This window comes from Sus scrofa, chromosome 3, assembly GCF_054392235.1.
Source record: "Sus scrofa isolate SSC_HxYL_T2T_F1_AM1 chromosome 3, Sscrofa_HxYL_maternal_Yorkshire_Landrace_v2.0, whole genome shotgun sequence".
In the NCBI taxonomy this organism is placed as follows: Eukaryota; Metazoa; Chordata; class Mammalia; order Artiodactyla; family Suidae; genus Sus; species Sus scrofa.
The window spans coordinates 34,832,898-34,846,119 of record NC_139385.1 but is presented as its reverse complement, the minus strand read 5'-3'; the positions used below and the strand labels follow the sequence as shown (position 1 = coordinate 34,846,119).

At 46.3% G+C, this 13,222-nt stretch overlaps 1 protein-coding gene across 6 annotated transcripts in view; it reads right to left on the bottom strand.

Annotated features, from left to right (window-relative positions):
- The window catches only part of PDXDC1 (pyridoxal dependent decarboxylase domain containing 1), a 67,667-nt gene that overhangs the window by 20,857 nt on the left and 33,588 nt on the right, over positions 1-13,222 (bottom strand). For all 6 annotated transcript variants that reach the window (XR_014840733.1, XR_014840731.1, XR_014840732.1 and 3 more), the window contains exons 13-15: positions 10,768-10,818; positions 3,721-3,784; positions 533-621 (exon numbers count right to left, since the gene is read on the bottom strand). Coding sequence is in view for 3 of the 6 variants with exons in the window: in XM_085017513.1 (XP_084873639.1) it covers positions 533-621; positions 3,721-3,784; positions 10,768-10,818 (204 nt within the window). In the remaining 3 variants the exon portion in view is untranslated. The remainder of the gene's footprint in view (positions 1-532; positions 622-3,720; positions 3,785-10,767; positions 10,819-13,222) is intronic.

The window sequence follows — 13,222 nt, the reverse complement described above, 5'->3', positions numbered from 1 at the left end:
CCTGGGTCTTCTGTGTATTTTCTCTTGTCATGAAACCGATATTCTACATGCCGTGCAGCAGTAACCTGCATTTTTTCACAGAATTGATGGTGACTGTCCCCCCTCCGCCACCACCACGTGACTACACGGTTAACTGCGTGGTGTACCGAAACAGTTCACCAAACCCCCCGGGTTGGGCGTGTCCACTGTTTCGCTAGGATTGGTCCTGCCGGTGAGTTTTGACGTTGTTTAGAATGTTCTTTATACTCATGTCCTGGTGCCAGGCTGCCAGAGGTATGCAGGCTCCGGCTTATGTGCCTTCTGGGGTCACCACACAGGTGCTCCCCCAGGGGCTGCACTGCCTGCCTGCTTGTGCGGCCTCAGCCAGCAGCGAGGAAACATCCCCGAAGGGAGAGTGGGGAGGCGCCGCCACAGGCCTTGTAGCGTTTGAGGCAGCGGGGCTTCTTAGGACGCACAGGCCGAAGCCGTGCGCCTTCTCAGGAGGCTCCCCTGTGGGTCTCTGCTTCCCCGGACCCGTGCCAGCCACCCTTACCCAGCGGTTCAGAGCGTCACAGGAGTGCCTCTCCCGGCCGACTGCCGAAGGGGCCACGCTGGGCGCAGGGACGACGTTAGGACCTGGATCTGACACAAGCACAGAAAGGGGACTCAACTCCCAGAATCGGAGCTAACGAGCCATCCCCAACCCCGCCTCACTTAGCTCCCAAAAGATACCTGAGAAAAGTCTCAGGTATCATGGGAATGAAAGGTGCATCTTACAGTGAGAGCACAAAACATGGGGCATGCACATGACAGAGCACACAGCCACCAGTGAGGAAAGCTGTCACACTGGCAACACGGACACACCCTGAAGACACCATGCTGAAATAAGCCAGTCACCAAAAGACAAATACCGTCTAATTCCACTAACATGAAGTAGTCAGTCTAATTCACAGAGACAGGAAGCAGAACGGTGGCTGCAGGGGCGGGGGTGGGGCTATGAGAGTTAGTGTTTAATGAAGTTTCAGTTTTGCAAGAAGCAAAAGTTCTGGAGAGCTGCTGTACACGATGTGAATATATTTAACAGCACTGCCCTTTACAATTAAAATGGTTAAGATGGTAAATTTATGGTTTGTTTGTTTTTCTCTTTATGGCCACACCTGCGGCATATGGAAATTTCCAGGCCAGGAGTCGAATCAGAACTGCAGCTGCCAGCCTACACCACAGGCACAGCAATAACAGATCCAAGCTACATCTGCAACCTATGCGGCAGCTTGAAGCAACATCAGATCCTTAACCCACTGAGCGAGGCCAGGGATCAAACGTGCATCCTCATGGATACTAACTGGGTTCTTAACCTACTGAGCCACAGGGGGAACGCCTAAATTTTTTATTTTTATTTATTTGTCTTTTTGCCTTTTTTAGAGCCACTCCCATGGAATATGGAGGTTCCCAGGTGAGGGGTCTAATCAGAGCTGTAGCCGCCAGTCTACGCCAGAGCCACAGCAACTCGGGATCTGAGCCGCATCTTCGACCTACACCACAGCTCACGGCAATGCCAGATCCTTAACCCACTGAGCAAGGCCAGGGATTGAACCCGCAACCTCATGGTTCCTAGTGGGATTTGACAACCACTGAGCCACAACGGGAACGCCTAAAAAAATTTTTTTAATGTGTTTCTTACAAAGGGTTTAAAGCTTTCACATTTTTTTATTATGAAAAATACAACACTTGAATATATTCAAATAGGACTCTTAATTTCATTTAAAAAGTTTTCCTTGCAGGAGTTCCTATCATGGCTCCGCTGTAATGAACCCAGCTAGCATCCATGAGGACGTGGGTTCGATCCCTGGTCTCACTCAGTGGGTTAAGGATCCGGTGTTGCCATGAGCTTTGCGCAGGTCGAAGACTGTGCAGGTCACAGACGTGGCCCAGATCCCGCATTGCTGTGGCTGTGGCATAGTCCAGCGGCTACAGCTCCGATGCAACACCTAGCCTGGGAAACTCCATATGCCATGGGTGTGGCCCTAAAAAAAAAGCTTTCCTTTCAAGGAGTTTTGAGGGGAAATCAAAGCGTCGTTATGTTAGCAGCTGGTCTACAAGCACTGAGCCCCGAGCAGGGAGTTGGAGCCCCGCAGCCTGCTGGGCCTCACTGCACAACTGCGCTCCTTCCCTCACACAGCCTAGGGGCCTGCTCGTGCAGGGCGCTGTGCCAGCACAGGGCTGAGCTATGAGGCAGACAAGGTTTTTCTCAGGTTACTGTTGACATTCTTTTGAAGAAACAGCACAAAGAAACAAAATGAAATCACCTTATATTGCTGTTAGGGCTGTGAAAAAAGGAAAGGGCTCTGACACAATGCCAGGGAGTCACCTGGGACAGGCCAGACAAGGAAAGCCTCCAGGAGGAGGCGGACCCTGCCGAGACCTGGATGGTGAGAGGAGCCAGGAGAGCAGGGGAGCAGCAGTCAGAGGTCTTGCTGCAGGAGAATGCTATGTTCTAGAGACTCAGAGAAGACCCGTCTGACGGAAGAAGAGTGAGAAAGAAGGAAAGCGGCCTGAGAGGAAGTCAGAGAGGAAGGCAAAGGCTGGGACCCAGACACCCCATCCATCTGGAACGGGAAGATACCACAGGCTTCAGGGCAGGGGAGTGACGGGATGGCGAGATGGGGTGTGTGGAACGTAAGAAAGTGAGAGGTCACTGGACAGGTGAAAAACGACAGTGCCTGGAGTTAATTTCAGTTTCTAGGGAAACTACATAGGGGGCACTTGGGACAGTCTTTAAAAATTGAGATTCCGGAGTTCCCGTCGTGGCTCAGTGGTTAACGAATCTGACTAGGAACCATGAGGTTGCAGGTGTGAGCCCCGGCCTCGCTCAGTGAGTTGGGGATCCGGCGTAGCCATGAGCTGTGGTGTAGGTTGCAGACGCAGCTCAGATCCCGCATTGCTGTGGCTCTGGCTTAGGCGGGCGGCTACAGCTCTGAAATTGAGATTCCTGGACCCAATTTACTGAATCAAAAAACTTAGGAAGTAGGAGTGTTCCTGTTGTGGCTCAGCGGTAGTGAACCTGACCAGTATCCACAAGGATGCAGGCTGGATCCCTGGCCTCGCTTGGTGCGTTAAGGATCCGGCATCACCATGAGCTGTGGTGTAGGTCGAAGAAGCGGCTCAGACCTGGCATTGCTGTGGCTATGGTGTAAGCCAGAAGCTGCAGCTCCAATCTGACCACTAGCCTGGGAACCTCCATATGCTGCAAGTGAGGCCTTAAAAAACAAAACAAAAAAACACACACATACACAAAAAAAAAAAACAACTTAGGCAGTAGGGCTCCCAACTGTATTTTCAAGGAACTCTTTCATTCATTCAGGCACTAGTCCAGAGACTGGCATTTGGCAACCACAGGTTTAAATCACAGGAAACTGTCAGTAAAATGCTAAGGTAAACAGGTCTGGAGTTCTTGTGAACATTATTAAATTTCTTTTGGAAATGATGACAAGATTTTAGCAATCAAAACATTCTGGATTACAGTACTTTTCTTGTGGTTCAGTGGGTTAAGGATCCAGTGTTGCCATTTCTGTGGCTCAGGTCACTGCTTGTGGCATGGGTTCGATCCCTGGCCCAGGAATTTCCACATGCCACAGGTGTGACCAAAAAAAAATCTGGACTATCTATTTGACTTACAATGGTTTCAAATTTGAAACCCTTAAACACAGACAGAAAGATAACCCTCTTTTTAAAATCACCTACCTGAGCCTGGTAATTCCTGGAAAAATCTGAATACCACCACTGGAGAACTAAGCTCATCTTCCACCTGAAAAATGGACTCTGATTATTACCAAGAAACAGTAAATTCGCAACACCTACATAATCAAACAGTGAGCTTGAAAAACAGGCTACAGATGTTGTACTTAATAAACACATAAAAAAGTTCAAAGGTTAATTTCAGTTTCTAGAGAAACAAAAATCAAGGGTTTAGTAAAATTCTTAGAAACAATTATAAGCCAGTCCCAAGCTGAATTATAATATCTGACACTGGGGTGTATGTGTGTGGGGGGGTCCTTGGTAGCCTAGCAGCTAAGGATCTGGAGTGTCACTGCTATGGCTCAGGTCAGAGCTATGGCGTGGGTTTGACCCCTGATCCAGGAACTTCCATGAGTGTAGCCAAAAAAAAAAAAAAAAAAAAGAAAAGAAAAGAAAAGAAAAAAAGAAAAACAGAATGGATACTGGTACAATGAAAATGAAAGGAGGAAATTTTAGTAATGATGACAAACATGAGTCTCATGAAAGATCAAAAAGACAAGGAAAAAGTGAAACTAGAATCCATGTTGAGAGTCAAAGCTTTCAGGAATCCAGAAACGATGCCACCTCACGAAGGACTGACTGGAACTTTCCCACTCATACAAAAAGGTACAAGTACTTTCCCCTCACCATGTAAAACTCTCCAGGCAGGATGCAAGTGGAGACCTGGATCTAGCTATTTCCTAGATCACTGAAGCGGTGGTTATACTTGGGGCAGGCATCCCACAGTTCAACTAACGGATCTCACAGCGGATGAAGACCGCTGCTGCATTAGAAATGCAGAGCCCAGGCTCATGCTCTCCCCTGACTGAATGTGCAGTCAGGCATCGGCGGGGCAGCGGGGCAGGACACTAAGGGAGCAGTGGTGCCCTTGACAGACTGTGGGATGTGAGGTACAGGGAGCGGGGGAGAAGAGAAGGTCTCTAAGCATTTAGCAATTCCAGCACTACAATTCTAGTCTCAAAACCTATCTCCCAAGGCTCTGCCTGGGACGACACACTTGTCGGACCTTCGTGGGATATGCCAACCGGAAAGCCAGGAGGCGGATGACCCAAGCTCTTGTCTACTTTTCAAAGGAACAGTGGATTTGATTCAGAGCAAGCAAGACGTACATTCAAATCTGCCTTTTGGGAGTTCTCGTCATGGCTCAGTGGTTAACGAATCCGACTAGGAACCATGAGGTTGCAGGTTCGATCCCTGGCCTTGCTCAGTGGGTTGAGGATCTGTCGTTGCCGTGAGCTGTGGTGTAGGTGGCAGACGTGGCTCGGACCCTGCGTTGCTGTGGCTCTGGTGGAGGCTGGAGGCTACAGCTCTGATTGGACCCCTAGCCTGGGAACCTCCATATGCCGTGGGATCAGCCCTAGAAAAGACAAAAAAAAAAAAAAAAAATCTGCCTTTTACTGAGCCAACTCCTGTGCTTTCCTATCTACTATCTCCTTTAACTCCCAAATAAATAAATAAATCTATCAATACCTTTAAAGATAGAGGGGTTTAACATGAATATAGAATGGAATAAGCCCCCTGAGAAAAGAGGAACAAAGTGACAAAATTCTACACCCACTCCCCGATTCTCAGTTAGGATAAGGCAGAATGACTTGAGTGCCAAGATTTCTATAAGTCTTTTTTTCTTATTTCTTTGAGCTCAGTGGTCTCGAATGTCAGGGTGCCTAAGAAATACAGGACAGGGTTATATATACAAGGAATTCTGGTTCTGACAACATGGTAGATCAAGCTAATGCTGAAGCCATCAATTCCAAATACCTGAAATGCTTGATTAAATGTAACCAACATTCTACAATATTTTCTTAGCCTCTTTCCTGAAAACTCCATCTTGTCCTTCTTTATTTTATCCCATCTTCCTGCTTGAAAAACAGTCACAGTTCTGGTGAATGACTTAAGCTTAAGAACAAAGACTGTTATGTGCCTAAAGATTGGAGTAAAAGCTTAACCTTTTACCAGCTAAGTGGCTTTTAAAATAGTAAAAGAACTTATAAAATAGTAAAGGAACCCTATATCCTCCACCCATAGCCCCTCCTCACTTGATCTCATCTAAAGAGCACAATAAAAGCAGTGTGGTTTCTTGAGGCAGTGCTCTTGGTCCCTGAGACCTTGAGTCCCCCCACCCCGGTTCCCACATTTACTGTCAAAAAAATAAAAAAAAAAGTAACCAACAATCAAAAGAAGTTCTAATCATGGTTAGGCTCACTAAAAAGGTGAATCCAGAAAGAATACTCTAAGCGGAGCTGCAGGGGCTGGGGGGAGGGGAACATGGATGGTGCCCGCAACTTGGCTTTAACCCTCTAGAGTGGGATTTTTAAGCCCACGTGAGGGGTAGTGCTGAGCGTACATAAAACCAGGACCCTTGAGGAAACCCTCTTTTTGAAAAGACAGAGAAAAGACAGAGAAAAACTCCACCCGCTGATCAGTGAGAAAGCTTAACTCTGCCTGAGGCTCTGAGGTTCTGTGTAGAGAGAAAAAGTTCTCTCAGAAGCAATGAAGGTGTGCGTGGCAACTGGGCGTGAGGTCCTCTGTGGTGCAGGACACCTGGAGCTGTGGGGCGAATACAGACAAATGGACCAAGGCCAATCACCCAAGGGGGCAAAAAACAAAAAACAAAAAAAAAACAAAAAACAAAAAAACCAAAAAAAAAAAAAAAAACAACACCTAGCTTATAAGAGAAATTACAACACACACAGGGAGCAAGAGTCAGCAAACACAACTGAAGGGACGATTTGTGGCCCTGAGAACCAAGACACTAAAACCACCATCAGAAATAAACAATGATCACTGTGTTTAAACAGAGAAATGAAGGACCAGGAAGTTTTTAAAAAGATGATTAAAGGAGTTCCCATCATGGCTCAGCAAAAAAGAATCTGACTGGCATCCATGAGGATGCAGGTTCGATCCCTGGCCTCACTCAGTGGGTTAAGGTCTGGCATTGCCATGAGCTGTGGTGTAGGTCACAGATGTGGCTTGGATCCTGCATTGCTGTGGCTGTGGTGTAGGCCTGCGGTTACAGCTCCAATTTGATCCCAACCTGGGAACCTCCATATGCCGTGGGTTCGGCCCTAAAAAAATAAATAAATAAATAAATAAATATAAAAAATGATTTAAAAATAGAATAACTTAAAACAGAACTAAAGAGAATATCCTGAAATTAAAAAGCAGTCACTGAGAGTAAACGCAGTGAATGATCAAACAGCAGATTAGATGCAGCTCAGGAGCAAAACTCCAAGAAGGATCGGAAGGGGCACAAGACAGCAGCAAAGGAGAAATGGAAGCACCAGGAGGAGCAGCAGGCAGCTCACTGCAGGCCCAGAAGGTACAGCCAGAGGGGGCGGTCAGACTTGAAAAATGAATTCCACAGCATTAAAAAAGAATGCTCAGGTTAAATAGGCACACGTCCCAAGCAGGACTTTTATTTTTTTTAGGTTTTTTTTTTTTTGGTCTTTTGTCTTTATGGGGTTGTACCCGCAGCATATGGAGGTTCCCAGGCTAGGGATCTAACTAGAGCTTCAGCTGCTGGCCTACACCACAGCCATAGCAACAGAGGATCCGAGCTCCGTCTGCAACCTACACCATAGCTCATGGCAACACCTTAACCAAGATCCTTAATCCACTGAGTGAGGCCGGGGATGGCACCTCAAGGTTCCTAGTCGGATTCGTTTCCGCTGTGCCAGGACCGGATCTCCTTTTTTTTTTCAGTTTTTTTTTTTAGGGCCTCACCTGCAGCATATGGAAGTTCCCAGGTTAGGAGTTGAATCCCAGCTGCAGCTGCCAGCCTACACCACAGCCACAGCAACCTGGGATCCAAGCCACCTCTGTGACCTACACCACAGCTCATGGCAATGCCAGATCCTTAACCCACTGAGCAAGATCAGGGATTGAACCCTCGTCCTCAGGTATACCAGTCAGAGTCACTACTGCTGAGCCACGACAGGAACAGGAGGATTTTTTAAAAGTTCTCAATTAGTTACCTTTGTGGCTCAGTGGAAACAAACCTAACTTGTATCTAGGAGGATGAGGGTTTGATCCCTGGCCTCGCTCAGTGGGTTAAGGATCCGGCATTGCCGTGAGCTGTGGTGTAGGTCACAGACACAGCTCGGATCTGGCACTGCTGTGGCTGCAGTGTAAGCCAGCAGCTGCATGTTCGTTTCGACCCCCAGCCTGGGAACCTCCATATGCCGCACATGGCAGACCTAAAAATAGCAAAGAAAAAAAAAGTCCTCATTTAGACACATTATGGTGAAAGTAACAGAATACTGAGGACCAAAAAAACCTTAAAAGCCAGCAGAGGAATTCCTGTCTTGCCACAGTGGAAACAAATCCAACTAGGAACCATGACGTTGTGGATTCCATCCCTGGCCTCGCTCAGTGGGTTAAGGATCCAGCAATGCTGTGAGCTGTGGTGTAGGCCAGCGGCTACAGCTCTGATTAGACCCCTAGCCTGGGAACCTCCATATGCCGTAGGTGCAGCCCTAAAAAGGACCCCCCCAAAAAAAGCAAGCCAGCAGAGAGACAAACACAAAACCATGGTAACTGCCCCCTGGAGGTATTTGCAAGGTGTGAGGGTGACAATATTAGAGTTTCTCTTACATGTTAACTCAGAACCTACTCTATGTGCTGGATGAGAGCATTATTAGAATGCAGATTGGGAATTCCTGTTGTGGCTCAGTGGTAATGAACCCAACTAGAATCCATGGGGACACGAGTTTGATCCCTGGCCTCACTCAGTGGGTTAAGGATCCGGCATTGCCATGAGCTATGATGTAGGTCACAGACGCAGCTCAGATCCCAAGTTACTGTGGCTGTGGTGTAGACCAGCAGCTGCAGTTCTGATTGGACCCCCAGCCTGGGAACTTCCATATGCCACAGGTGCAGCCCTAAAAAGACAAAAAGACCAAAAAAAAAAAAAAAAAAAAAACCCAAAAAACCCCCGCAGATGGAGAAATCTGACTGGTGCACTGAGAAAGTGGGTCATGCACCACCCAGGCCCTGGAAGAGGCCTCAGTGGTGCTGGTGGAAATGGTGAGTGGGGGCAGTGGGCCTGTGCTTCTGGGATGGGAGCGGCTCCTGAAGGCCAGTCCGATGAGCAGGAAGAAGGCCATGGGCACTGGGAGAAGGGAGTAACTGTTCGGCAGAGACGCTAACCCGGGATGACCCGGGGTCACGTCCTTGCTTTGCCACATGCTAGTTACAGGACTCTGGACCCACTCAACTAATCTGAGCCAAGAAATGGAGGTGACAACACTCTAACCCAGAGATTTCCTGTGAGGACTCATGAGTCAGCATCTATGAAAGCACTAGATGAACACTGTGGCGAGGAGCAAAAAGACATTTGAGAGCTACTGGTATTTTATGCTGCCTGACGACCTTCACGTTGCTTTGCTGCGTGTCATAAGATACGCCCTTCACAGCAAGACGCAGAGGCAGGATGGACCCAGTCTCTTGTATCTGACCTGAGACTGACGGTCCACTGGGTAAGGACACCGGCGCTGAGTGCACCCCAGTCCCACCGCTGCCTCGCTGTGCAGCCCGGGCCCTCACCTGACCTCTCTGTGCCTCAGTCTCCTCATTCGAAAATAGGGAGTAATCACCGCATCCAACTCCCAGACTCTATGCATTTATCCACACTTGAACACTTATGCTGCACTTGGCACAGGACATAAAACCATGAAAAAACAAAGTCCCTGCTTTTACAGCCTTCTACAGGGAAAAACAAACTGAACACATAGAGACCATGACTTCAGGTGGTACTACGTGTGGCCACTGGAAGGAAGCATGGAGGGTTACGCCCGGGCCTTCTGTGGCCTTACCAACCGGTGACTGGTTAGTGCCATCGGGTCCTCCAGGCCTGGAGGAGAACGAGGAAGGAGAGGATGGAAGAGGAGCCCAAAGGGGCCCAGCAAGGGAGGGGAGGAAGTACACGAGCCAGGCACTGCCTTGACCCTACAGCGTGTCATTCTAGCCCACACTTTAGGGGTCTTTGTCTGCAATCAAAGGAAACCAACCCACATCCCTTCACCGACAGCTCGCCCCCCAGGCTTAGGAGGTTAGGGGGAGAATGAGTCAGTGTCCCAGGGTCCCTGTGGTACTGCTGAAACTGGAACCCAAGTCTCCTGACTTGCTTCTCCAGCAGGGCCACTCTCCTCTTCTCAGCTAGGACTTGAGTAGCTCTAAGCTCCTGCTCGGAACGCAATGCAGAGCAGCCCCATTCGGGCATTTAAGCCAAACTATGTACTACAATGGAAGTAACATGCACTCACTTGAACCCCACACATTAGTTTTAAAACGAACTGTATTACACAGAATTGTCAAAGAACCTCCAGTGACCCTGTTTAAATTAGAATCTGACCTACAAAAAAACAGAAAGAATCTGACCTATACAGTTTCTGAAATTCTAAAATACAATGAAGCAAAACATGAAAACATTCAAACCTGAACTGATACTGGTTATCAGCCCCCCTAAACCCTCGTCTCCTTTTCTAGTTACTGGCCTTTGGGCACAAACTCTGACAAGTGCTGCTATCTTTCAGGAAGACACCAGCACAAGAGGAGCAGAGAGCCATCTGCTTTTTTCTGCCTTATTCCCCTGCATGCAAATGCCAATTCTGGGGTCAGAGGGTTTCAGAAAGAGTAGCCCAAAGCACTCTGAGAGACAAAATAATTTTTTATTTCAGGAAGACGGGTGTACTAAAAATTCTTGGGCAGGTGAAGTCAACGGTGCTATTACATCTTTGTGCAATTCTAAATTTTAACAGACTAAAAACTGCAAATGGATTATATGAAAAACACTGCAGAGTTCAAACAGTATATGGGGCAAATTTCTAGGCTTTCTGCTAACTGTAGAAGTAGGTCATCAATACATGCATGACTCGCTCCCAAAGAACATGGTTTTCCTAGAGCCGCCACAATTCCAGGGACACCCATCATATTCTAAGCTGTTGAGGTTAAAAATCATTTATTTCAAAAAACAGATCAAACTGTATACCATACCAAAATTTTGATGTGATCCACTTTCTTCAAACTTTCTTGCAATCGTTGACTCTGCAAATGGCAAAAAACAAAAACAAAAACACCCAGCTTATGTAATTTCATATTAAGACAATCCTATTCTTTGTAGGTCTGCAACAAGGATCACGGGCTGATAAAGCCATCTGTGATTTGCTGATTTCTAAGTTCCAGCTGCCAAGTTTTACATTTCAACATCTGCAAATATTCCCCATTCTTTCAGTTATAAGTTACATTTAGTGCTTCCAGAAAATTTTTTTTTTTCTTCTTTTTTAGGGCTGTACCCAAGGCATATGGAGGTTCCCAAGCTAGGGGTTGAATTAGAACTACAGCTGCAGGCCTACGCCACAGCCAGAGCAACACAGGATCCAAGCCATGTCTGCAACCTACACCGCAGTTCACGGCAATGCCAGATACTTAACCCAATGAGTGAGGGCAGGGATCGAACCCACAACCTCATGGTTCCTAGTTGGATTCAATTCCGCTGCACCACAATGGGAACTCCCAGAAAATGTTTTCTCTAATGAGACTTATGTGCATTTTCCTATTAGCAATACAGGCCATTCATTCATTCATTCAAAAACTGAGTGCAAGACAACAAAAGCAAAATTAAACAGACTACATCAGACTAAAAAGCTTCTGTAGATGTTTTCTTGTGGTGCAATAGGTTAAGGATCCCGCACTGTCACTGCAGCGTCTTGGCTCACTACTGTGACACAGGTTTGATCTTGGCCTGGGAACTTCAACATACTGTGAGGGCAGCCAAAAAATAAAAAGCTTCTGCGCAGCAAAGGAAATCATCAATAAAATGAAAAAGCAACCTATGGAATGAGGGAAAATATTTACAAATCATTTATTTGATAAGGAGTTAATATCAAAATATATAAAGAACTCACTAGCAAAAATCCCAAACAATCCAATTTTAAAATGGCAGAAGATCTGAAGAGACATTTTTCCAAAGACATTCAGAGGGACAATAGGCACATGTAAAGATGCTCAACATCACTAATCATTGGGGAAATGCGAACCAAACCACAGTATCACCTCGCACCTGTTAGAACGGCTGCCCTCGAAAGGACGAGAAATGACATGTGTTCACAAGATTGTGGAGAAAAGGAACCCTTGTGCACTGTTGGTGGGGATGTAAACTGGTGCAGCTACTGTGGAAAACACACAGAGCTTCCTCACAAAATTAAAAATAGAACAACCATATGATCCAGAAATGTCACATGGGTTATAAGAACTGAAGAATATGAAAATACTAATTTGAAAAGCTATGTTCATTGCAGCATATGTACAAGAGCCAAGATATGGAAAGTACCATAAGTATCATTGGTAGATGAACGGATAAAGAAGACATGATTACACACACACACATATATACATACACACAATGGAAAATAATTCGCCACAGAAAGAATGAAGTCTTGTCATTTGTAACACGGGGTATTTTGCTAAGTGAAATAATTCAAACAGAGAAAGACAAATACCATATGATGATGTCACTTATATGTGAAATCTAAAACAAAACAAAACAGGGGTTCCTGTTGTGCCTTAGCGGGTTAAGAACCTGACTAATATCCATGAGGATGTGGGTTTGATCCCTAGTCTTGCTCAGTGGGTTAAGGGTCCAGCGTTGCCACAAGCTAGTGTTGCTGTGGCTCGGGCGTTGCTGTGGCTGTGGCTATGGCTGGCAGCTACAGCTCCAATTCAACCCCTAGCCTGGGAACTTCCATATGCTGCGGGTGTGGCCCTAAAAAACAAAAATAAAAATAAATAACATTAATAAATAAATAAATATAACAAAACAAAGCTCATAGCTACAGAGAAGACTGGTGGTTGGGGATTGGGGGTGGGTGGATGAAAGGGGATCAAAAAATACCAACTTACAGTTATAAAAATAAGCCATAGGGAATATAGTCAATACACAGCATTAGGAATACAGTCAATAGTACTGTCGTAACTTTTAACACACTGCATACTGAAAGTTGCTAAAAAAAATCTTAAGGGTCTTCACCATAAGAAATTTTTTGTAACTATATATGGTGAGAGGTGTTAACTGGACTTATTTTGGTGATCATTTCACAATGTATACACATACCGAATCATTATGATGTACACCTGAAATGAGTATGTTATATAACAATAATACCTCAAAAAAAAAAAAAAAGACCAAAAACCACTGAGTGCAATGTTTACAAGGCACAGGACCTGACAGTGGAAGGAAGATCGAGGGTAAATGAGAGTGCACAGCACTGTTCAGAGCTGGTCAGGAGCAGAGGGTCTCCAGTAACCACATCAGGGTTGATGACCCCACTCTGCCACTTGCCACCCGTGGGTAAGGTACTTAATCAGCCATGAACTAGCTATGACGCAGGACAAGCTTTCCACCCTCCTCGGGCTTCCATTCCCTCAACTCTAAAGTGGGGGTCTTAGTATC